This window comes from Lynx rufus, unplaced genomic scaffold (genome assembly GCF_022079265.1).
Source record: "Lynx rufus isolate CCGP_SWC_20201006 ecotype Redwood Valley unplaced genomic scaffold, mLynRuf1.p SCAF_15, whole genome shotgun sequence".
Classification (NCBI taxonomy): domain Eukaryota; kingdom Metazoa; phylum Chordata; class Mammalia; order Carnivora; family Felidae; genus Lynx; species Lynx rufus.
The window spans coordinates 6,113,261-6,135,662 of record NW_025814829.1 but is presented as its reverse complement, the minus strand read 5'-3'; the positions used below and the strand labels follow the sequence as shown (position 1 = coordinate 6,135,662).

Sequence of the window (22,402 nt, the reverse complement as noted above, 5' to 3'; positions counted from 1 at the left end):
CAGAAATAATTTAATCCTGCATCCAAAAATACATGTTACCCTAGGGGTCACTTGTTATCCAATGGGCCAAATCCAGCCTTTTGCTGTGTTTTTGTATGGCCCTAAACTAAGAAAGGTTCTTATATTTTTTTTTTAATTTTTTTTTCAACGTTTATTTATTTATTTTTTGGGACAGAGAGAGACAGAGCATGAACGGGGGAGGGGCAGAGAGAGAGGGAGACACAGAATCGGAAACAGGCTCCAGGCTCTGAGCCATCAGCCCAGAGCCTGACGCGGGGCTCAAACTCACGGACCGCGAGATCGTGACCTGGCTGAAGTCGGACGCTCAACCGACTATGCCACCCAGGCGCCCCAAGGTTCTTATATTTTTAAGAAGCTTGAGGGTGTGGGGAATGAATATGCAACAGAGATAGCATACAGCCTACAAAGCCTAAGATATTTATTATCCAGCTTTTTATAGAAAAAATTTGCTGACCCCTCTTTTTCACTGTACTTGCTGGAGATACAAAAAAGTAAGGATTCTGCCCACATATAGCTTATTTGATCAAGAATTTCTCATTAGGGAATTGATTATATAACATCCCCTTCTTTTTTTGTTTGTTTTTGAATTTGAACATGTCTGATAAGCATCTCTAAATTATTCATTGTGCTCTCATGTTTACCTCTGAATTTAAAAATAGTGATAACTATGTGTATCAGCTGACATTGCTGTGTAACAAACCATCCCAACACTCAGAAGCTTAAACTAACAAGCATATATAATTTCTTAGGAACCAGTGGGTCATCTGGGGAACCAGTTGATTTAATCTGGGCACAGCTGGGAATGGTTCTGCTCTGTGTATTTCTCATCTTCTGGTGTCAGCCCAGGCAAGTCCTTCTCAAGGTGATAGCAGAAGTTTGAGACCAAGCTGAAGCACAACAAAGGCTCTTGATGACTAGTTTGGGACTAGCTATACTGTTCCTTCCAACTCATTCTTTTGGCCAAAGCAAATCATGTGAGTGAGCCTCCAAAGAGTGGGGAGCTTTGCCCTGCCCTCACTGGGAGGACATTGGAGAGTTACATGGCAAAGGGCATGGAAATTTGAGGCCAGTAATGCAGTCTGTCATAATATGGGTTAGCACCAGGATGTGCCTTGCAACTGGCATTGGGAGGTGGGTATCATACCCAACAGAGATAAGGACAGGAAGGAATCATTCCTCAGAAGTCCTTTTCTGTGGGGCATCAGGAGTACAGGGGCCCTAAATTCCTTCAGGTTAGCTTTTATTTACTGAGTGTCTTCTTTGTGCCTAACACTGTACTAAGTTATGGGACTTGGGGAGCTTCAGGTCTCACAGTGAAAACAGACCATGGACACATACTTAGAAGATGGTGTGACAGTTCCAGTAGTAGAAGTTTTTACTGGATATAGAAATCGCAACAGAAGAGAGAGGGAGTCAACTCTGCTTGGTGGAAAGACATAGGAAGCGTTGTTGAGGAAGAGATAAAATTAACTCTTGAAGGATGGACGGGCCCACAGTCCCTGCAGAACAAGTTCAGGTAGAGAAGTACTATTTATGGGAAAAACAGTACGGCAACCTGTTAACGCTTAGAAATTGATTGTAATTAACATCTGTTTGTGCTCGGATAATACAGAATTCTCTAAGAGCCAGTGAATAACTTTGGACTTACCCCTTTTTTACATTATTTATTGCAGTAGTTTTCACACTTCAGCGTGCATCAGAGTCACCTGGAGGACTTGTTAGAACACAGATTGCTGGGCCCGCCCCTAGACTTTCTTACTCGGTAGGCCTGGAACAGGGCCAGAGAATTTGCATTTCTAACAAGTTTCCAGATGATGCTGATGGTGCTGGTTCAGGGACAACCCTTTGAGGACTATTGATTTATTGAGTCTTTCCTCTGTGTCTGGCAGTTTGCATTGTGGTGAGTATATACAAATGAAAAGAAAACATCCCTGTCCTCAGATTGCCCGTGGTAGGGTGGCAGAGACGGAGAAGTAAGTGTATAATGATAGTACGGTGGGGTGGACGATGAGCTCCCTGAAAGCACGGTGTGCAGTGAGAATGTACCGAGGGGGTACTAGTTCCCAATGAGGCTAGAGGCTGCAGGTGTGTGTGAGGCACAGCGAAACCCATTCAATTCTGAGCCAAGTTTAAAAAAACTTGAAAGTAGAAGGCTCGTATTTTTACGGAGCCCCTTTATTTGATTTTCTCCTTTAAAACAAAAATCCTAAAGTAATAACGAATAGAAAAATGACCTTGAGTCATGCTTTGCATGAGATTGGTAAATGGAGTCATCTTTAATGTTGCCCTTAAGAAATTTTCTGATCAAAATTTTTTAGACAAGCTTTTATTTAGTATTTGTTTATTTAAGAAATCTTTACCTCCAGGGTGGGGCTCAAACTCATGACTCTGAGATCAAGAGTCTCATGCTATTCCTACTGAGCCAGCCAGGTGCCCCTAGACAAACTTTTAGTTGTATGGGGAAGATGGCAAAGGCTGAGTTAGTTACTTTGTAAATAAAAGATGCCCCCTTTCTTTTGTTAATTTGTGCTACTCATCTTCAGCTATTTTAAAGAAGTTTGTTGGAGAAAGATATTAGCGTTTATTATGTGTGAGTCTGTACTTTCACAACTGCTAGAAATGTATGTATTTTAGGATGCAGACAAAACTGAACAAGAGCAAAACAATCAGAAGTGATGACACACAGTTCACTAGGCAGGTTGACCTGGGGCTCCACGTGCTGAGCTTGCATTGGACCAGCTGTTCAGTGCGGTTGTAGGCTAGTGTGACACCGTGGGACAAACTGACATCCTTCCCTGAAGAGTAGCACTGAGGAGGAATTCAGGGGACGTTAGGTCATGGACACAGGCATCGCTGTCTCTCTTGGTTGGGCACATGAGCTGAGAGAGAAGGTTGGGCAGGAATTGACTAGAAGGACACCTGAAGCAGGCAGCTGGTTGGTCAGCTGACCAAACTATATGCCAGCAAATGAAAGAGTGAACATGGCAAGTAGCCAGGCCAATTTGGAGAAGCAGAAATGTACTCATGGAGTCGTTTGTCTTGGCATTAAAGACATTCTGCCCTCGTAATGACACAGCCCTAGACTGTGTTCTCATCTCATCCTAAAGGGATAGTACCCTTAGAGGAGTATTGGTCTATATGGCTTCTATCTCTTTATATATATATATATTTTTTTTATTCTTGAGACAGAGAGAGACAGAGCACGAACGGGGGAGGGGCAGAGAGAGAGGGAGACACAGAATCGGAAGCAGGCTCCAGGCTCCGAGCCATCAGCCCAGAGCCCGACGCAGGGCTCGAACTCACGGACCGCGAGATCGTGACCTGGCTGAAGTCGGATGCTTAACCGACTGAGCCACCCAGGCGCCCCTTTATATTTTTTTAATCAAAAACATATACCTAAAGTTATGCAGAACATTTCATTTTAAATAGTTCTGTTCCCTCTGGCAAACCGAGCTGAAGTCAAGTAGAAATTATAAATAGAATTCTTGCACCTTAAAATTGTGTAGTGTGATGTATTTTTGTTGAAGTTGAATTACTCATGAAAATTATTTGTAGTCTTTTTAACTGCCCTTTTTAAAATATAATTTCATTAACAATGAAATCTTGTTAACCTCTTTCTTAGCACACATCTGTGGATGGATATACTGAACCACATATCCAGCCCACCAAATCAAGTAGCCGACAGAACATCCCTCGGTGTAGAAACTCCATTACGTCCGCGGACGAACAGCCTCACATTGGAAATTATCGTTTACAAAAAACAATAGGGAAGGGAAATTTTGCCAAAGTGAAATTGGCAAGACATGTTCTAACGGGTAGAGAGGTAAGTTTTCATGATGCTTTCTAATATTTACTTGGACCTCTCCAGAGTTTTTAAAGCTTTCCTATAGTTGATGCTGGGAATGAATGACAGTTGAAATATGGTAAAACACTGGGATGTGTGTGAATGGAACATCCGTGGACACAGCTATAGTTGGCCTTTGAACGTTTAGAAAAGACTCCTCCCTTCACGTAGCATCTTTTGTAAATCAGGTGTAACTACAGAGGAGCTTTTCTCAGACTTGTGTCTTCATTATACAGTTTCTGTAAACATTTCTGACTACCGTTGTTCCTTGGCCCCAGGAAGAGGGCCAGGGAAGTTCACATTAATTATTGCTTCATGTAAATTGGGTATAAATGTATATAAAGTCACCCACTAATTTTTATGTATTTAGAGCCCACATTGCACAAGTGTTATTATATTGATGTTTTTCCTCAGGTAATAATAGAATTGGGTTTCTAAAATCCCATGTGTTTTAAATTATGTGTATGTATATAGAGAAAAAATTTATGTATTTAGTAATTATTATTGTTACTAATATTTATTTAATACTTTACATAGTAAAGACTAAAAAACAGTATTACTTAATGTTTCCCTGCTCTAGTGAGGACATTGTGAAGATCTCAGTCATAATTTGTTTTTAATAAATTTTTCCTTCTCTCTGTCCATAATATCACTTCTGGTTGATCTTAGTCCTCTGCCAGGAGCTTTTCAGACATAGGCTCCATCAGGCAGAGACCTTGAGGACATTCAAATCCATTTGCTTACTTTGCTTCTATAAGTGAGCTTGAGCATTCAATTTGTCTTATATTATTCACGTGATACCTAACCTACTGAATTTACCAGACCCTCCCCTCTGATAATTATAAGTTATTAAAATCATAAGTAAATGATTACAGATGATTTTTACTTTAAAAGGGGAGGCTTGGAAAAAAATAAGAAAGGTGTAATTTTATTGACTCACAATCGGATGTGTTAAAGACTTCAGTCAGTGGGATACACAGTAAGGCTGCGAGATTATCACAAGTTCACCATCTAGTTATGTGAACTCCAATTATAACTATATTACATGTAGTTGGGAATGAAACAAAAGATTTTTTTCTTTGTAATTTTTTATCCATCAAAATATGTATTCTCAAACATAGTTTAATGATTCTCTTCTTTTAGGTTGCTGTGAAAATAATAGACAAAACTCAGCTAAATCCTACCAGTCTACAAAAGGTATTTAATTATTTTAACAGTAAGTAATTAGAATGTGAGTTTATTAACATGTGATCTTCTGTAAAGTCAGTTATCCTAAATTTCCTGTTAGGTAAGATACTATATTCATCAATATGTGAAGAAAAGACGTGATGTAAAGCATTGTATTTAATAACACTTCAATTATATTTATCAAGTGTTTGCTTGCGAAGTATCTACCACTCAAATGCGTGTACCATATGAGAGGAATTTACGTCTTCTATTTCAGTAGAATAAAACTTTGTAACAAATGTGTTGAAATACTCAGGATTCTGCTTTGTTAAAAGTGTATTTATAGTTACATTGTCCATAGGTGGGTTTCCTTTTATTGCTTCACTTTCTTCCTCTGCAAGAACTAGTCTCTCAGCTAACTTCAAGTGAAAAATAGGAACATTTCTTTAAACAGTGCCAAAAAAAAAAAAAAAAAAAAGGAGGGAGAGGAAAAAAGGTAGTTAGGGTGGAAATTGCCCTGGTAATCCTAGAAAAGCTGTTTCAGGTTGCTTCATTACTCATGTGGGAAAAGTCTCACATATTCATTTTAGTACTTTAAGAATGAAGCAAATACTTTAACACTTACGCCATATATGTTGTTTTATGTAGTGAGATAGTAAAATACATTGTAATTTTTATTAGAACGTAATGGAATCACGGTCACATATGTAAATGTGACAAATAACTTTTGAGTTCCTCAAACAGAATCTTTAATATGAGAACTTTTTAGTATGGTGTGTTTAAACTATTCCTGCTGTGATTCTAACATCTAAATAAAAATTCAGGTCTGTGATAGCAAGACTTTCCTCTTGGCTCCATGCCAGATAAGTCAGGGTATTTTTATATACGTACTTCTACTCGGAGATCTGTGTTTGTACTACTTACTGAGATTCCTTTTAAGTTTAACAGTTAATGTGACTTTTCATAGCTTTGCTATTTCTGATCAGGGAGAACAGAAAGGTTTGCTGCATTCTTTTTCCTCTGTGACCGTGAGATGGTGTACCTTATGCCTGTCTTCAGAGAGAGACTTCTAGCACCAGTCTTTTAGCTAATCAGTGATGCAGTTGTATGAGATAATGCATCTGGGCAGATGCATTATCCAAAGATTGTCTTTTTCCCTGGGGTGGGGCTTCAGTGGGGCAAATTTTGCCACCCTTCTTTTTGCTGGGAAGCTTTTAAAAGTGCGCCATGGCCCTGCCCATCACCCATCTGGCTTTCCCACCTCTCCTGGATTAATCTGTGAGTGACTCTGGTAAACTGAGTGATTTTAGATGACATTTAGAGACACTTGAGGCCAGTTTTGCTAGCTGGATGCACAGTAATATGACCCCCATTCTGTTCTTCCCAAATGGGCCCGGAGAAGCGTGTAGAACCACAGTCATACTTGTTGAAACGTGCAGACATGAAGCCGAATGTTGCTCTATTTATCTGAATAACTAAAAAAATGTACTTGGTGACAAGTAATTTGTGTTGTAATTCTGCTCATCTTGCTGATGAAATGTTTGCTTTTCCAAACAGGCATATAAAGACTGATGGCAATTTTGTTTTCTTTAGTCTATGAAAATAGAATCCAAGGAAAGATGAGCATTCACTTAATGTAGCCTTTACATGTGTATATGTCATTGTTTTTGAAATAATTTTCATTTATGTTCATAGATTTGCTCTCGGTTAAGAGGTTTGGAAAAAAACAAAAAACAACCCAACAGATCAAGGCTTGGTTAGTTCCCATGCATTGTAGAATATTCAGCATTTGTCCAGTCATATCCCCCGGTCAGTTATATCTAAAAAAGAAATAATGGAACGAGAAGTAATCCATTTGTTTTCCTTAGCATTGACAGTCAGGACCTATAGATAAAAAATAGCAAAATATATTCTCCGTGTAATAGGTGTGCTTATTAAAAGGCAGATAATGGTAACACATGTATTTGGAATAAGGGTTCATTTTAATCTCATCTCCAGAAGGGTTTGGTTAAATCTTGTTCTGGACTTGATCTGAATTTAAGCTGATTCCCATCCTTTATATTCTCTTCTGTGTGTAACATATTTTTAGTAAATAATACTTCCCATTGCCAACATCAGTGATAGACAAAGTAACCTAAATTCGATACCCCAACTGTTCAAAATTTCTAACATACAAAGTTCTCAGAAACAGTTTGGTCTTTGGAATTGTTAAGCATCTTTGGCATCAACATTGTTCACATAAGATGCTCATGTGATTTGTATCACATATCTTGAATTAGTGGGATCCAATTTAATGAGCTGTCATAGTTTAAAAATTATTTGAGTTTGATGCTATATTTACCTCTTCCACTTTGGACCATGAGTCTCACCTCATATTTTAATCGGTGTCTTTGGGGGGTAGGGTTTATGAACTGTACTGGTGATTCCTGGGGATCTTTTAAGCAGCCTAATAATGTTGGAGGAACAGCAAGATAGTGAAACAGTTCTGTTCATAGTTCACGTACTTGAAATGTAAGATTGTCATTTTCTCAGAAATTCCACTAGGTTTTTAAACTTGGGACACACTAGTTTATACATGGATGACAGTTTGTGTTAGCTTTCTAGTTCATAGCCACCAGGGTACAGTTTATCTGCCTTCTATGTGTTGTTTATTAATTTACATTTTCTGTTGTTTTACTGTGTTGCATTATATTCCCAATTCACAAAAATGGCTCAGTGGTTCAGAATTGATTTGCTGAGTAGTAAAGCCTGTAATGAGAATAGAAATAAGACTGTCATAACTCAGCATTATGTCCTTAATAAAGAGGGCTGTTGCATTGCAGTGACATAAACCATGTATCTCTGCGTGAGGACATTGGTTTTGTACAAGTAGGGAAATTACAAACAATCTCCAGTAACTGATATCTGAAAATTAGACTTATTAAATGAATAATCTGCTTACTCCTAGTGTCTGGTGTGTTATCTGTTGTATAAAATGTTATCAAATGGTGACCTAAGCCATTTAAACTTTGGTGAGTTTTCAGATAAAGCCACCAACCTCTCTGGTAAGCTAGTTATGTTTTCCAGAGCATCTGCAAAATAATTTGTATCACTGTCACTACAGGCAGAGAGGAGGACAGAACCACAGAAACAATATTCAGAATTAAGTTTCTTTTAGCAAATTATCAAGAAACCAAACTTGTAAAAGCAGTCATAAAATTATTGATGAATAGTTTTATCAAGGAGAAAGCAGAAACTCTTTGGCAATATTCCTTAACAAATACCTCTGTTGGACATATGTTGAAATGCCAGTTACTGTCACATACGTATGCTTTATAGCATATTTCGCTTTATTGTTCTTTTCACACATGCGGATCATTTGAAGGAAAAGTCTGAACCAGTCCTTTTGTGGGTCAGTGAAAATCTAAGTGATAAGAGAAGAGTTAGCAGGATTAACTGGGTTGTGGACTGCAAAAATTGGCTTAGAATTAATAATGATGACATACCGGGAGGGCCTTTTTTTGGCGAGTGTGTGTGGGGGAGGGGTGTGTGGTAATTCTGCAAGGAATGATACTGCCATGTGAATAAATAAGATTATACCTAATGCCCAGTAACTCATTATTTCATTCTCCATGAAATTAGTGCTTAGCAACATACCTCTGATCTTGATTGGGCTTTGAAGGAAAGGCTGAAAGCAGGTTATCATGAAATCATGGCTCTTTCGTGTAGAGTGTGAAGAATTGGTGGGAAGCATATCATTCACACTGAAATATGATAGATTTTGAGGGAAAAGGCATTCAAACAAGTTTCCTTTAAAAGGTGATACCAAAAATGTTAATATCTAGCTAAAATGTTGAAGATAAGGTAACCAAATTTTCTGAAAAAACCAAACTGTTTCCAGTGGTCCACTGACCAAATATTTGACTTTTCTAAATCTTGTTGGCCCTCTTTAGCAACTAGCCAGAAGGCTCAGTAATGTATTATTGGGCATATTTAACACGCAAATGCTACATCCAAATATGAAGGACACCTTCTGGAGCAAGCGTATCCAAAGAGTGTATCGAGAATCCATTGCTATTAGCCTTCTCGCCGGGACTTACAGTCTTCCAGCTTTTGAGTGGGATACGATTAGCAGCCTAGACTGGAGTCCCTCTGAGAGCTGTACATAATCTTCAGGGAGAAATATCTTTGTAAGCGAATTAGTCTGAATGTCGCTGACACATCATCTGATGCTGGTTCCTTTGTCCAATCAATCTGTGATCGTGACTCAGGATTTTTTTAATTCAATAGAAAAAAGCCCTAGAAATGGAGACTGTCTTATGGTTCAAACTAAGTGTCAGATACATGTGTTCATTATTAATTCTTAACTTAGCAAGAATTTCTTGAAAGAAAATTGTATTTCTCCATATATTGTCTTCTTCTTCTTCTTCTTCTTTTTTTTTTTTTTTTTGGCTGCTCCTTTTGTGTGTCCTTTATGTAGAGTCATTGTCTTTTTTGTTGGCCTCAGTGTTTCAACCCCACAAAGTTCGGTCCTCTTCTCTTTCTGTATTCCCTTCCTGGGCTGTCTCAACTACAGGCAGGGTCACAAATATATGCCTTCAACTCAGACCTCCCCTAAATTTGCTCGTAACCTTTCAAAGACAGCCCAAACCTATTATGTCCAAAACTGAACTCATGATCTCTGCCCCACCTCCTCAGTACCTTGCCACCTGGTGCTCTCCGAGCATCCTCTCTCAGTGAATGACAACTGCCCCTGAGTTGTGCAAGCCAAAAGCCCCAGAACTGTCCTCCACTCCTCGCTCTACCTATTTTCACCATCTAATCCGTCCATGAGTTGTGCTAATTTTGTCTTACATCTTTTTGAGAAGGTCTGCTTTTATCTTTTTCTGTCACTACCACTCTAGACAAAGCTGCCATTGTCTCTCCCAAGGACTACCCCAGTAGCCTTCCCGCTGTTCTTCCTGCATCCGCTTGCATCCCTCCACACACACACACACACACAAACACACACGCGCACACACACGCACGCACACACACACACAGTTTAAAAAGTCATCAGGGATACAGAATACCTCTCTGACTATGCCATCCTTTACTTAAACTTCTCGATGGCATTCCGTTCTTGGAGGTCTGGAAATCGAATTCGTTCTCAGCGTGTGCCAGGCCCTACCTTCCGCTTCCACCTCATGACCCACCAGCTCCCCCAGCATCTCCCTACCCTGCCTCCTACGCCTCTGGCTTCAGCACTTTCTTGCATCTGCTCCTAGTTAGTCTTCCTTCCAGCCACCAGCCTCTGCAGCTCTTCACCTCACCCTCCCCATAAGGCTTCTCCCCTTCATTAATGAATCCTTTATTCATTCATTCCTCCCATTTCAGCCTTGGAGTCCTTTCTTCAGGGCGACCTTTGCTGCCGCCTCAGCAATGTTAAATCTCTCCGCCTTCTTTAAAATTAAGTACCCATAACCAAGGATTATTCATAAAAATTGCTGTAGTTCTTATTTGTTTTAGTTTGGGTAGTAGTTCTGTTTGTTTTTGGGTTTGATGTTTGTATTCTACCTCTGACTCTTAACACCTCTATTTTGATTGCTGGGGCTTTATTGGCTGTGAAGCTTCTTTCTGTCTCTTTCTACATTCTCAGGAAACTACATAAGATTTACTGAAGAGTAGACGTGGAAGGGTTTTCTCTTGGAACTGGAGGAGGCTAGGAATCTAAATCACCCATGAGTTGTAGACTAAACCATCTGATTGTTTTATTTATTTATTCATTCATTCATTCATTCATTCATTTGCTTATTTATTTATTTATTTATTTATTTATTTATTTATTTATTTAAAGTGTATTTATTTCAGGGAGAGAGAACGAGCAGGGAAGGGGCAGAGAGAGAGTGAGAGAGAGAGAATCCCCAAGCAGGTTTCATGCTGTCAGCACAGAGCCCAGCGCGGGACTTGATCCCACAAACTGTGAGATCATGACCCGAGATGAAATCAAACACTTAACCGACTGAACCACCCAGGCTCCCTTAAGCCATCTGGTTGTTTTAAAAGTCATCGTGTCATTTTGTTATTTGAAGAGTCATACTCTTATTTTTTTCTAATTTGGGCAGTTTGTTGAAATAGTAAACTGGTCTATTTTTGATTCTTGGATAGGAACTTCAAAATGTCCTTCCCATTTTAAAAATAGTTACTTTTTTATGACATTTGTTAGACTAAACTATTTCATTTCTAGTATTTTTTAAGAAATAAGATAGTACAGCTACAACTAAAGCCTTATGTTTTATTTCTGGGTTCTATTCCTATATTTTCTTTCCTACCTGGAAATAACTACTGTTCTGAACTTGATCTTTCTTATTCCCATTCAAATTTAAAATGGTTTTTCACATGTGTGTTTCCATACGTAAAAGACTACATATTATTTTTTAAACTTCTTGTTTTTGTACAGCTTGCTTCTTCCACGTACCATTACCTTACAGTTTTAGTCACGTTAGTGTATATAGTCTAGTTCATTTATTTTCACTAGTGCTATTGGCATGCATGAATATGCTACAGTTTACCCATTGTCTTGTTAATAGATATACTACAGTTTGTGTATTTTTTGTTAGTTGACATGTAGATTGTTCCTGGTGTTTTTGTGTTTCACTTTTTCTTTTTAAGTTAGTTAGCTTTTTGTTTTTGCTGCAGAAGCAATGAAGCAACGATCATTATTGTGTATGTCTATTTGTGAAGGTGTATAAAAGGATGTATCTGTCCAAGCAGAATTGCTAGCTTGAAGGTCATGCATATCCTCAGCTTTACCAGATAATGTCAAATTGCTCTTCAGAGTGGTTGCACCAATTTATACTTCTGCTAACACTGTATGATACTTACTATTGGTCTTCATTTTTGTCAGCACTTTATATTATCAGATTTCTTCATTTTTTCCAACCTTATGAATGCATTATGGTATCTCATTTTAATTTCCATCATTTGTAATTTAAACTATTTTCAAATTTGATCTGTTTTATGTTTAATATCTTTCCTCTGAAATTATTTGATTTGTTATCTCAGTACATTTACTTAACATCAACTTGAGCTCAGAGTTGTATAAGACCTTGGGAAGGACTCAAGCAATATAAAATTAGAACCAGTTTATAAGAAATAAGAATCTTACAATCTGGTAATCTATCTAGATGAAATTTGGAAAGTGGCCCAGCCTGTCATTTAAAGAGCATTTTCTTCTCTTAACTTTGCAACAAACAATTGACTTAAAGTTGTCAAGGTTGGAAAGCAATACTGAACAATTGTTCTATTTTTTTTAGTGAGATGTCATCTAACATATATTCATTTAATTGTATTCAGATCTTTTTTGAACTACCATTTCATGGAAAGAACTTAAGAAATTAGCCTGTTGTTAAATTGCTACTAGCAATAACTATATAAAATACGTGGTGTACCAATAACACGTCTGGAGGCTTAAAAAGATGATCCTAGAAATTTAAAAGCTGAAAGCTTAATCTTAGGGTTCTGTTAATACAGGCATTTCATCTACAAAACCCCTCAATGACGGAAGCCTCTGAGAGAGACTAAACGAGAACCCGGCAGTCTCTTGGACCTGAATATCACTTGCACTTGTCACCACACCTCACATTAATAGACCAGTAAACTGTTGGGACGCCTGGGTGGCTCAGTCACTTAAGCGTCCAACTTTGGCTCAGGTCTTGATCTCATGGTTAGTAGATTTGAGCTCCGCATGGGGCTCTGTGCTGACAGCTTGGAGCCTGGAGCCTGCTTCAGATTCTGTGTGTGTGTGTGTGTCTCTGTCCCTCTCCTGCTCATGCTCTGTCCCTCAAAAATAAAGAAACTTAAAAAGTTTAAAAAAATAGACCAGTAAACTGCTATCAAAGATAGAGATAGGATTTTTACAAAGATTACAGTGAAGGCAAAGAAGGGCTTCCTGCCCCTCGCCAAACCCCAATCAGAACAAAATGCTGGAAAGGCCAAGAAGGCTGTGTCGACAGGTGCAAGAACATCTGAATGTCGCCGTCCTCCTATGAGCCCAGTCCCCCAAGACTGATGACAGCCTGGAAGATCTCGCCCAGTGGGAACAAGCTTGACCACTGTGCCTTTGTCAAGTTCCCTGGGGCCACGGGGTTGTTCTCCATGTGCCCCGAGACCAAAGGAGCAGTGCAGAAATCCTGTGACAAGGGCACACGGTGAGCGGGTCTGGTGGAAGGAAGATGATGTGCATTTGACTGGCCCCTGACTATGATACTTTGGGTGTAAATAGAACGAGGATTGTCTAAGCCATATCCACGTGGCTACTTCTAAATATAACTGATTTTTCCCACCATCAAAAAAAAAAAACAAAACAAAACAAGAGGCAGGAAGGAAGAGAACAGTTGAGAGGAGAAAAAGAAAATGCTCATAATTGAGGCAAATACTGATTAACGCTGATGGAGTTTGATCCTGACCTTAAGCCCTAACAAAAAGGACTGAATTGAAAAGTAAATATCTCTCTTGTTTACTAACTTCAGTTACCTGTAACAATGCCAAGAACCAAGAAGGAAACAAAGGCCTCTGAACAGCGAGAGTAGCTGTCACAAAGTCCAAACACTGAGGTCCCTCTCTGCCTTTTAGTTAGAGAAAACCCATCGCAAGCCTTCACTCAGCACTCATTTCTCTAATTCGGCACACAGAATTTGAACAAACTCTAGCCTCAATTTCCAGCCCACAGCAAAGTTGAAATAGTAAGTTTGGAGGGTATTAGCGAATTCGGAGCTTTCCTGCTAAGTTTGAGAATGCTAGGAACATCGTGATGTCACAGTTTGAAAGCAAGCAAGGGAAATGAACTACAAATTAGAATCAGAAACTCAACTAGTGCCGTGGGACTATTTAATATATTTGCAAACCTTTGTGTTCCTGACTTGTACCTGGGCGTATGATACATGTGATAATTGACTTTTTTTAACAATAATAGTCTATCTCAAGGTAAACTTATCATGGTTCTAAATTTTCAGCTCTCCTTCTCCCCTCAGCCCTGTCCACCTTTCTTAGAATAGCCTGGAATAGCAGGCACTGGTAAGATTGGCACCCTCGCTGATAAAGGTCTTCTCTGAGCTAAAAGATCACAGACATGTGGCTCGCTGTCTCTCCCTGCTCCCTTTGACTCGGGCAGCTGAGGTGGTTAATTAGTCCCGTCTCTTTCCTGTGTGCAGCCAGCTGGAATATTGCAGTTTAGGGAAGGGCACGAGGGGAGTCACGAAGAGGAAGAGACATCTTAGACCTTTACTCAAGCCCTGTGCTACTGTGCAGTTGGTCCCAGCTCTCTGGATTTGGAGTGTTAATGACCCATATCTAGCTGACAACTCAAGTGTTTCTTTGGGAGGAAGGGTGATTGGTAGGTCAGGCCACTGGCGTTTGGTTATCCTGAGTCAGGATGCCCCTTAACACACACCGATCGCTCTTCCAACAGCAGCCACTCTTGGTCTTTCCACCATTGCCTGTCATTTTTAGCCTTCACACACCCGACCCACACAGACATTCGTGCTCTTGCTTATTACGGTTTTTTCCTCACTTCTTGTCAACGATTACTGAAGGAGAGGAAACTAAGGATAGAACAGTACATTGAAGACATCTTTGAGGTACAGGAATCCAATGACTAGGTCTTAATTTTTTAACTGGAATAAGAAATTACCTTATGAGAACTTTGGCCCTTCCTGTAACTGTTTCTCCTGCTTCATCTCCAGATGGCAGTGGCGTGGTACTTCTGTTCAGGTATGCCCTAATGTTCACAAGATCATTGCAATCCTCTCCCCAGCTCACCTCACTTCTTGGTAGAACACAAGGGCTAAATTCTAGGTTCTTGTCAGGGACCGCATTCGTGAATTCAGTGCCAGTCCAAAACCCAGCTTAGGGAACGAACAAACCAACAAGCAAACCCCAGTATCTGTGGAGAAGTGCTTGAAGCATGTACAGCTAATCCATTCCTTTAGAATGTCAGACGTGGAGCTGCCGGGAGGCATCAGCATGTTTTCATTAGTTCTAGGGTATGTCTCAACCAGTTTGCTTCCAAGAGTAAACCACCGAATTTGCCAGTAATTTCATAAAAATTAATGAGAAATAACCTCAAGATTATCCCTGTGACAACATTGTCTACACACTTGGAATCCTGTGTGCTTCCTTGAGGCAGAAGAGAAGGAAGAGGAGCTGGAATTAGAGCTTGTATGGAATGACACGCTACACTCCCTGGGCCACTTTCTGGAGAAAATAAGGTGGAAACCCTCTTTTGCCTGCCGTAAGGAGCGGTTAATTGAAAAAGTATGGTAAAGGGAGGAATTACGAAAACTTATATAGATATTTAACATTTAAATTGAACACATCAGTGCATACCATTGAACAATTTAAGGCCAAGGTTTCTCCCCACCCCACCCCCCCCCTTCTTAGTTTGGGCCTATTGATTGGCATTTAGCTTTGTTTATCTTGCACAAATCTCACCCCTAAACTCACACTTGCTGCTATTTCCAGGTTTATTTTATTTTTTTAATTAATGAGGGAGAATTTAAAGATACCCAGGAATGATCTGAGAGCAGCCCCAAGATTTTATTTTAATCTTTGATATTTATTCTGCCCACGCTTAAGTGGGCAGCAATTTCTCTAGCAGCTTTTATCTAGAATTTACAGATTTTTTTGTGTTTTTGTGTGTGTGTGTTGTTTTGTTTTGTTTTTTGTTAAACAACAAACTTGAATTCATTGGTTTATGTAACATTTAATTGTATTGGACAAACTTTAAGGCAGCTGCCTGTGATCCCCACTTCTGGTGTTCACACCTTTGTATAATCCCTTCCCCTTGAATGTGGGCAGGACCATTGACTTGTTTCTAACCACCAGAATATGGAAAAGGTGATGGGATTTCACTCCCATGATTACATTATGTTATATAAAACTGCCTTTCTAGCCAACTTGCCCTAAAGATTATCCATGCTGGCTTGAATACAGTAAACAGCCATGTTGGAGAAGCCTAACTTGGCAAGGACATGTAAGCAGTCTCTAAGAGGTAAGGGTGGCCTCTGCTGGAGAGCAAGTAAGAAACCAGCATCCTCAGTCCTAAAGCTGCAGGCTGGGTTAGCTTGGAAATGGATTTCTCCCCAGTCAGACCCCTAGATGAGACTGCAGCACCTCGATGGGAGCCAGAGGACCCAATGAAGCCCTACTGATGCACAGAAACTGTGAGATGATAAATGTGTGTCGTTACAAGTTGCTAGAGTGTGGTAATTTCTTATTCGGCGATAGAAAGCGAATATAAGGACTTCAAGCTGTATTACAAAGCTGTAATCATCAACACAGTATGGTGCTGGCATAAGAACAGACACTCAGATCGATGGAACAGAATAGAGAACCCAGAAATGGACCCACAAACGTATGGCCAACTAATCTTTGATAAAGCAGGAAAAGAATATCCAATGGAATAAAGACAGTCTCTTCAGCAAGTGGTGCTGGAAAAACTGGACAGCGATATGCAGAAAAATGAACCTGGACCACTTTCTTACACCATACACAAAAATAAACCCAAAATGGATGAAAGACCTCAATGTAAGACAGGAAGCCATCAAAATCCTGGAGGAGAAGGCAGGCAAAAACCTCTTTGACCTTGGCCGCAGCAACTTCTTACTCAACACGTCTCCAGAGGCAAGGGAAACAAAAGCAAAAATGAACTATTTGGACCTCATCGAAATAAAGAGCTGCACAGCAAAGGAAACAATCAGGAAAACTAAAAGGCAACTGATGGGATGGGAGAAGATAGTTGCAAATGACCTATCAGATAAAGGGTTAGTATCCAAAATCTATAAATAGCTTATCAAATTCAACACCCAAAAAACAAATAATCCAGCGAAGAAATGGGCAAAAGACATGAATAGACACTTCTCCAAAGAAGACATCCAGCTGGCTAACCGACACATGAAAAAATGCTCCACATCACTCATCATCAGGGAAATACAAATCAAAACCACAGTGAGATACCACCTCACGCCTGTCAGAATCGCTAACGTTAACAACTCAGGCAATAACAGATGTTGGCGAGGATGCTGAGAGAGAGGATCTTTTTTGCACTGCTGGTGGGAATGCAAACTGGTGCAGCCACTCTGAAAAACGGTATGGAGGTTCTCAAAAAAACTAAAAATAGAACTGCCCTACAACCCAGCAATTGTGCTATGGGGTATTTATCCAAGGGATACAGGTATGCTGTTTCACAGGGGCACATGCACTCCAATGTTTATAGCAGCACTACCAACAATAGCCAAAGTATGGAAAGAGCCCAAATGTCCATCAACAGATGAACGGATAAAGAAGATGTGATAGGGGCACCTGGGTGGCTCAGTTGGTTAAGCGTCCGGCTTCAGCTCAGGTCATGATCTCATAGTTCGTGGGTTCGAGCCCCACGTCAGGCTCTGTGCTGACAGCTCAGAGCCTGGAACCTGTTTCATATTCTGTGTCTCCCTCTCTGTCTCTGACCCACCCCTGTTCATGCTCTGTCTCTCTCTGTCTCAAAAATCAATAAACGTTAAAAAAAAAAATTAAAAAAAAGAAGATGTGATATAGATATACAATGGAGTATTACTCGGCAATCAAAAAGAATGAAATCTTGCCATTTGCAACTACGTGGATAGAACTAGAGGGTGTTATGCTAAGCGAAATTAGATAAGACAAATATCATATGACTTCACTCATATGAGTACTTTAAGACACAGAACAGATGAACATAAGGGAAGGGAAGCAAAAATAATATAAAAACAGAGAGGGGGACAAAAATATAAGAGACTTAAATATGCAGAACAAACAGAGGGTTACTGGGGGGGTTGTGGGAAGGGGATGGGCTAAATGGGTAAGGGGCATTAAGGAATCTACTGAAATCATCGTTGCACTATATGCTAACCAACTTGGATGTACATTTAAAAAATAAATAGAAATTAAGAAAAAAAGAAGAAAACAGATATACTAGTTAAATTATCTATTTACAGTAACACGTATACCTGACAAATATGTTTGGGACCTAGATCACCTCTGGTAAGCATTCTGTTCAACTTAAGGAGTGCAAGGACGTGGGGCGCACAGTGGACTGAGCGTTGAGGGTGCTCGGATGGTGCACGTTAGATTTGCAGAGGGGATGTGGGGGCCAGTTACAGGCTTCTGTACTGCAGTGCTGGTGAGTTGTGCTTTTATAGTTATATAAAAGCCTATAACAACAAGTTAACAGGTGAAGTCTTAATAAGAAAGCAAGACTAAGTAAAGAAAACGGGCAGTTTATTTATATGTAAGCGTAGAGAACAAGATTGGTATTGGGCACTTTCCTGTTGCAAAGACACAATAGAGATAATACTGAAGAATGCAAATGAAACTTACAGTATTGCTGCTCATATTGATAGCCAGTCCAGCTACTTTAAAACCTGTATAGTATAGCAAAACCAAAATAGGGACTATTTGTGTTTATTCTTTATAATACACTCACATGTAAATTTTATCTACTAGTGTGTGAATTTTATCTGCTAATGTGCTGTAGCAAGAGAAAAAAAAAGTTTGAAACCAGAAGTACACGTTTTCTGAAAATCTAACCCATGGAGTCCTGCACGTGCCGTCAGTCCAGTGAGTCCCTGGGCAAAGGTGACGTGATGATGGGCCCCTTACTTCCTCTTTGGGAGGTACTTCCTCTTTTACTTCTTTGGGGTTCTCAGGGAGGTAAGGGTCTTGTTCAGAGGAGGAGGGCATTAGGTAAGTAGACAGGGGAGGCCTAGATGGTGTCAGCAGCTAAGGTAAGAGCGCTGTGGGGGCACCTGGGTGGCTCAGTCGGTTAAGCGTCCGACTTTGGCTCAGGTCATGATCTCACGGTTCATGGGTTCGAGCCCCGCATTGGGCTCTGTGCTGACAGCTCGGAGCGTGGAGCCCACTTTGGATTCTGTGTCTCCTTCTCTCTCTGCCCCTCCCCCACTTGTGCTCTGTCTCTCTCTGTCTCCCCCCCCCAAAAAAAAAGAACCCTGTGTGTGTTCTGAGGGGACTCCTCACCCAGAACACAGGAGATACCTCGGGACTCTACCCCTGCCATCAGTCCTCACAAGTCTGGGCAGGGGCAGCATCTCCTCAGTCCTATGTCTGGTACCCCCTGGACATGGTTCCCTCTGCTGACCTGAGCACCCCACTCAGACCAACCACTCAGACCACCAATCTCCCTGAGAGCCTCAAGGAGGAAGTGAGGGTATGTGACTTCTGCCCCCTCTGCCCAGGGCCTCCAGGACTGCTCATGAGAATGACCCATTCTCTGATGTTGCAAAGTAGAAACAAAAAGGTGTTTGATGAACAATCCGTGTTCACTACTAACCACAGGCATCTGGTATTGTTGGAAATGCAGGCTCGAAAATTGGCTTGAAAAGACTCAGGAAAACAAACAACCAATTAAAAAGTGGTCAAATGATCTGAACAGACATCTCATCAAAGAAAACATATAGATGGCAAATAAGCATATGGAAAGATGATCAACGCCGTCTGTTATTAGGAATTGGAAATTTGAACAACAGTGAGATGCCACCACACACCTATTAGAATGTGAAAATACAAAACACTAACAACGCCAAATACTGCTAAGGATGTAGAGTAACGAGAACTCTCATTGCTGGTGGGAATATAAAATGGCATGGCCACTTTGGAAGACAGTCTGGTGGTTTCTTACAGAACTAAACATACCTACCGTAAAATCCACCAGTCATCCTGCTTGGCATTTACCCAAATGAGTTACAAACTTACATCCACACAAAAACCTGCACACGGTTTATAGCAGCTTTATTCGTAATTGTCAAAACTTGGACACAATCAAGATGTAGGTTAACGGATAAATAAACTGGTACATCCATACAATGAAATATCACTCGGTGCTAAACATAAATGCTGTGTCAAGTCATGGAAGGACACGGAGGAACATTGAATGTATATTAACTAAGTGAAAGAAGTCAATCTGAAAAGGCCACATATTCCATGATTCCAGCCGTATGATCTTCTCAAGAGGTAAAATTATGGAAAAAGTAAAAAAGATTAGTGGTTGTCAGGGATTTATGGGAGGGAAGGGTGAGTAGGTGGAGCGTGGGGGATATCTAGGGCAGTGAAACTAGTCTGTGTGATACTGTAGTGTTGGATACGTGTCATTGTACATTTGTTGAACCCCCTGGAATGTACAACACCGAGAGTGAACCCTAATGTAAACGATGGACTTCCCGTGAACGTGTCAAGAATTTTTGTTATAGCACTGACTGCAGTAGGGAAAATACATCAGTAAGTTAAGCATCCTCAATAGAACAGTGTATAAACTGTAGTTTCCTCATGTACTGTAATGGAACATGGCGATTAAAGTAAATGGACCAGATCAGTACATACCAGGGGTAGAACAAAGAAACATAATGTTGAAGAAAAAATAAGTTTAGAGAGATATATTCAATATGACTCCACTTATATAAAGTTTAAAACACAAAAAAGTTAATATTGCTATTTATATATGCACTATAGAAAATTAATAAAAGCTTATATAGCTTGTTATATACCAGCATTAGGGTAGTGGTTTTACCTAGGATGGGGAGGAAGAAAAAGAGAGAGAGGGATACTCTAGCTATGACTAGAATGATTAATGTCTTCATATTTTATTAAATAATTAAAATTCATAATTTTTCTTAAAAATAAAATCTCACGAAAATATTGCAGAACATTAACATAAGTTGTTTAATCTTGGTAGTGAATACGGAGGTAAGTGCTATATTTGTTTCTGTACTTTTTAACAAATTTGAAATATTTCATAATTCAAAAAGTGAATGAAGAGCATTCATTCCCGGCAGAGGGGGGAAGAGCGTGTGCAAAGGTCCTGAGTAGTGAGGGATCTTAGCAAGTTCAACTGAGAAAGATGGCTGGTTGCCTTAAGTGAAGTCCATCTAGGAGACATCCATGTCGATGGTACATAGTGTCATGAGATAAGCATGGCAAGGTAGGCAAGATACTGATTTTCAAGGCCTGGTAGCCCATGTTGAAGATCTGGTTCTAATGGCATTGGAAAACCAGCAGTGGTGATCAGCAGTGTAGTGCTGCATGGTTAATGGGTTGGAGGATGGGAGGACAGAAAAGAGAATGCAGAATGGATGTATAGAGACCTATGGGATCCAGTGTGACAGTGTTGCCTGTATGGATAGATAGAAGTTGGCAGATGTGAGATGAATTTTGGAGGTCGGGTCAGTAGGTCTTGGTGATAGATTGATGTGCAGACTTCGGGGAGGCATGTAGTTAAGGATGACTCCCAAGTTTCTGTAGATACGGAGGAGAGCTAGGATGAGATTTTAGTGGTAGATAAGCCTTACGTAGGTTTATCATTGGTGTGAAATTTTTTGAGGCATATCAACACATTATATTCTGTTTTTAACTTGTGTTAAAGTACACCTAAGAGGGGCGCCTGGGTGGTGCAGTCGGTTAAGCGTCCGACTTCAGCCAGGTCACGATCTCGCAGTCCGGGAGTTCGAGCCCCGCGTCAGGCTCTGGGCTGATGGCTCGGAGACTGGAGCCTGTTTCCGATTCTGTGTCTCCCTCTCTCTCTGCCCCTCCCCCGTTCATGCTCTGTCTCTCTCTGTCCCAAAAATAAATAAACGTTGGAAAAAAAAAAAAAAGTACACCTAAGATTTACCATTTTAACCATTTTTAAACATACAGTTCAGTGGTGTCAAATACATTCATATTATTGTGCACACATCACCACCGGCCATCTCCAGAACTTTTTTCATCTTCCAGACTGAGAACTCTATACCCATTAGACAGTGAAACTCTTTGCCTCAGTCACTCCAGGCCTTGGCTGACTTCTGTGTCTATTAGTTTGACCTTATTCTACATACCTAATATACATGGGAAATCATATGGTATTTCTCCTCCTGCAACTGGTTTATTGCATTTAGCCTAATGTCCTCAAGGTTTGTTCATCTTAGTGTATGTCAGAGTGTCTTTCCTTTTTAAGACTGAATGTTATCCCGGGTGCCTGGGTGGCTCAGTTGAGTGAGCGTCCGACTCTTGGTTTCGGCTCAGGTCGTGATCTCACAGTTTATGGGATCAAGCCCTGCATCAGGCTCTGTGCTGACAGCGCAGAGCCTGCTTGGGATTCTCCCTCTCCTTCTCTCCTTCTGCCCCTCCCTCACTCTGCCCCTCCCTCACTTGTGCATGCTCTCTCTCAAAATTAAAAAAAATTGTTTTATTAAAAAAAGAATATTATTCCATTGTATGTATATACGACATTTTGTTCATTTATTCATCAGTTGAAACTCGGGCTGCTTCTTCCTTTTAGCTGTTGTGAATGTAGGTGTACGACAAATGCTTGTTTGAGTCCCTGCTTTTAGGTGTATACACTTTAAC

General features: G+C 40.2%; 1 protein-coding gene across 1 annotated transcript in view; it reads left to right on the top strand.

The window, feature by feature from the left end:
* The window catches only part of MARK1 (microtubule affinity regulating kinase 1), an 82,412-nt gene that overhangs the window by 10,582 nt on the left and 49,428 nt on the right, over positions 1-22,402 (top strand). Inside the window, exons 3-4 of the mRNA XM_047077213.1 lie at positions 3,644-3,844; positions 5,009-5,062. Coding sequence (XP_046933169.1) covers positions 3,644-3,844; positions 5,009-5,062 — 255 coding nt within the window. The remainder of the gene's footprint in view (positions 1-3,643; positions 3,845-5,008; positions 5,063-22,402) is intronic.